Source organism: Halyomorpha halys, unplaced genomic scaffold, assembly GCF_000696795.3.
Source record: "Halyomorpha halys isolate HHAL.00 unplaced genomic scaffold, Hhal_1.1 Scaffold423.1, whole genome shotgun sequence".
NCBI lineage: Eukaryota > Metazoa > Arthropoda > Insecta > Hemiptera > Pentatomidae > Halyomorpha > Halyomorpha halys.
The window spans coordinates 597,689-601,474 of NW_027105827.1; the positions used below are offsets into that span (position 1 = coordinate 597,689).

General features: G+C 29.5%; 1 protein-coding gene across 1 annotated transcript in view; it reads left to right on the plus strand.

Moving 5' to 3' along the window:
* Window positions 1–635: 635 nt before the first annotated feature.
* Window positions 636–3,786, plus strand: part of tai (taiman) — a 120,101-nt gene continuing 116,950 nt past the window's right edge. Inside the window, exon 1 of the mRNA XM_067053540.1 lies at window positions 636–744. Within this exon, the coding sequence (XP_066909641.1) occupies window positions 668–744 (77 nt within the window). The 5' untranslated portion in view covers window positions 636–667. The remainder of the gene's footprint in view (window positions 745–3,786) is intronic.

Genomic DNA, 3,786 nt, shown 5'->3' on the forward strand with positions numbered 1-3,786 from the left:
ACCTTTGAAACAGTGACAAAAGAAAGTATATTGGTAAATGCACAATACGTAACAGTCACTGGAAGGAGATAGTAACAACAAAAATAATATAAGGGAACTTGATACTATTTTGTTAAATATCTCTTTTTCCAATAGTACTGAACTAGCGATGAAATTTGTATGTTTACGTAAATAATTTCTTGTATTTTTTAAATTTGTTGCTAGTCCTAAAGAGTTTTTACTTTTTCTGTAGAGAATTTTTTTTAACATTTGTTTTGTAATGATTGTGATGAAAAATGTTTGTAAATAGGTGCTCCATTAGGCTGTACTACATATATGATTTTTTTAATAGTTTAATGCGTATTTGATAGTCATGTTCAACGGACTAGAAACCGTTTCTTTTGGTTGTCCGCTTTAGAGAGTAATTCACCGTTTTTTAAAAAGATATAATGACAGGACTTCCGCCTTAGCTATATGTATTAACGTCTCCTCCTAACAACCTCCAGGTTCGCCGAGTGGGGACAAAGATAAAAGGTCCCTCGCGCCGAGGTCTTTAGTGAATATAATTATTATAATAAGAAGAGAGATGGAAGAGCGATGAGGGAGAGAGAAGCGAGTGGAGGGGAGCGGTTGCGTCAGCGGCCCCTCCGCCAGTGACACACTGACCCCCTTCCGGGCCAGTCTTTGCATGGAGCCTCTGAGAGAGGTACCCCAGGGCCCCTCAGGGCCCCCCTCGCCCCTCTATCACATGTACTCCCCTCCAGAGTCAGTATAGTTTATTATATTACATCTATATACTTATTATATATTGTATATTTAATATAGTGAAAAGTGTTTGGGCAGCAGTGATAGTGTTTTGTGGAGTGCTCTGTACGGATCTGGCTTTTGCATTCTGCTGATAAGGTTACCTCATCCTGTGTAGTTGTGCTATTGGGTAAAACTACAATGTTTCTATAGGTACATTTACTCACATAGAACTTATGTTACGCTATTCTGAGGATATTGAATACATGCTACGTTTATCAAATCGTCTAAAAGTGTTAATCCTGTTACATGGATTTATCACCTGTCAAGTACTCTGATTAACTATTAATTTATAATATCAAACTATAAACCGGATTAAAATCTGCTCTAAGTCATTATCTGTGTACTACATGAAATGTTATAAAATAATTTCCGAACTGAAATGGTGTTTCATCTGTTCCTAGTATCTGTAAGTAAATCATAAAATAAAACAGCCCAACATTATTTCCGCAAACATTTTCTTCTATAGTTTTTTCATTGTCTAGTTTTTGATTCCATCAATAGTGCAAATAAAATTCATTAGCAGTGTTTCGAAACGGAACCATCATTTCAGCATTATCATACAATTAGCTTATGTATGACGGTGGTATTTAATGAAGCGTATTTTCCGCAATGAATTCGTTAACTAGCGTTAAACAAACAACAATGTTTCACCTTTGTACATTTTGTTCTGATGTCTCTTCTGTCTAAAAATTAATTAAAGCCTAGTTTTATTATATTTCTAATAAAAAAAAAAAAATCCATTAAATCAAAAATATTAAACCCTTTTAATGAATTTAGTGAAGTTTTTTTTGTCAATCTTATCAACCAATAAATGATATTATATGCCCAGAAGATTGTATTTTTTTTCTTCTATATTTTGTTTTTATTGCGAATTTTCTTCAAATATCCGATTATACAAAAAATCAATCTGGTACTGACGAAATTTTAATTTTCGTTCGTTTTATTGAGATTAAAAAATTGTTTTATGTGTTTATTTTATTTTGACCAAGCCACATAGTTTTGGAATTTCTGTCAATTTCAAGATAAATTTTACATTAACTATGAACCATCCTAAAAATTAATCTAATAATTATAATTTAAACAGGTTTTCATTAGATTTATTTATAATAAAAAAAATATAAAATTAAAAAGTATCTGTTTAATCAAGAATATTATTCATTTTATCAATATTGCAAATTATTTGTCAGTTTTTTTATTTTTTTGTGATTAATCACGTTGTGATTTGCCTGTTTTTAATGTTGTATTCAGATAATGGATTTTTTGATTCTCAAAACAATTTTTACTCTTCCCAATTTTTCTTTCATGTATATAATTTCTGAGTTTTAAAGTTTTTATGTCATCCTTAGGTAAATTTTATTCTATTATGAATCCAATTATTGTCATCAGTTATATGTCTGTATAATTTATGCTAATGTTAATTTAATTATCAATCGAGTTTTTATTATGATAAAACTGTTATCAATCGTATTAAATTACAGCAAATAACTATTCATTAACAATTGCAGTTACTGTAATATTTTTACATCATAATATCATTACTATGATTTGAATTTCCCGTATTCAGGGCTGATTCATCTTCCTCTTAGTTGTAGTGTTGTTTTATTTGAAATATTTTCTTTTTGTTTAGTCCTATTAATAAAATGATTGTACATAATTTTGAACTACTGTGAATACCATAATTTCATAATTTTAATTTATGTAAATTATAGTGAATAGGTTTACTGGTATTCACGCAAAGTATAAAATTGACTTGAAATATTCTGTGGTTTTTGTTTTAAAAATAAATAATTAAAATTTAATTAATGTAAATAAAATTAACCTAGCGAATAAATAACTAATTGAATTTTTTAAACCATTTGGACGCTTAGAATATATCAAGTATTTCGTCATGTGTTATTTTCTTTGTTGTTTTTTTTCCCACTCTAACCGCCAAAGAACCGTGGTCTATGAGATTTCGGCTGCGGCTCCGGCTTCAAGGCCTAAATGATTTAGGTCTCTAGAAGGGAAGTCAGCTTTGTACGTTATATTCAGAGTCGATTTCGCGTTTCGTAATCGAGATTGGTTTCCTAAAGAAGAAAAAAAAAGAATCGATTCTGTGCTCTATGGGCCGTTACCAAGTTGAATGTCATTATCATCGCGCCTGACTCTACGAATGAAGAAAAGCATGGAGTAGGCCACTCTCTCACAAGTTGGTTGTTGCGACAGCAGTTATTAATAATCTGTAAGGGTTTTAACACTATAGTTTCGTCACAATGGCTTTAATAACAAGGGGGAAAGTTATTTGATAATAGTCTTTGATAGGTTCGGCAGAAGATAGATTGATCATTCGCATTACACTCTGCTCTTGTGTTGTTATACAATTTGTTAATCTACACTTTCGATTTTTTATGAAGCAATTTTTTTTTTAATCTTTTTTTATTGCTTAAAAATAGAGTATATTTTATCTTTGATTATTTGTTGTATTCGTTCCAAGTGAACAATTTTTACATTACACAGTTATAAAATCTTGAAGCAATTAATTTGTTATATAAATTACTAGCTCGAATTACAATTTCGTCGAATTTTCAAAAATTATATATTATTAATCTTTTCTATCTTAATATTCCTTCCCCCCTCCTTTTTAAAAAAGTAAATCATATATTTCAATAGTCTTTAAAACAATTGTTGTATGAAATGTGGCCGTATTGTATCCATAACATTTTATATTTCCAAACTCAAACGCAATACCAACCCATTTCGATACCTGGAGGTTTCTAGTTTTTTATAATTCCATTAACAATTAAATTTTTACAAGTAAAACAATGTTTTCATTGTTAGTTGTATTTGTTATAACAAATAAATAAAAATTCTCAATAAGATTTTTAAATGCATCTACCTGTTTACTGGTATTGTGATTATTTTTTTATTTTTTTCACTCTTACTACAGATGTATTATTATTATTTAATCACTTCAAGGATCCGTGACATGTAAAACTGAAATTGTAAAAAATAAAAAAATAA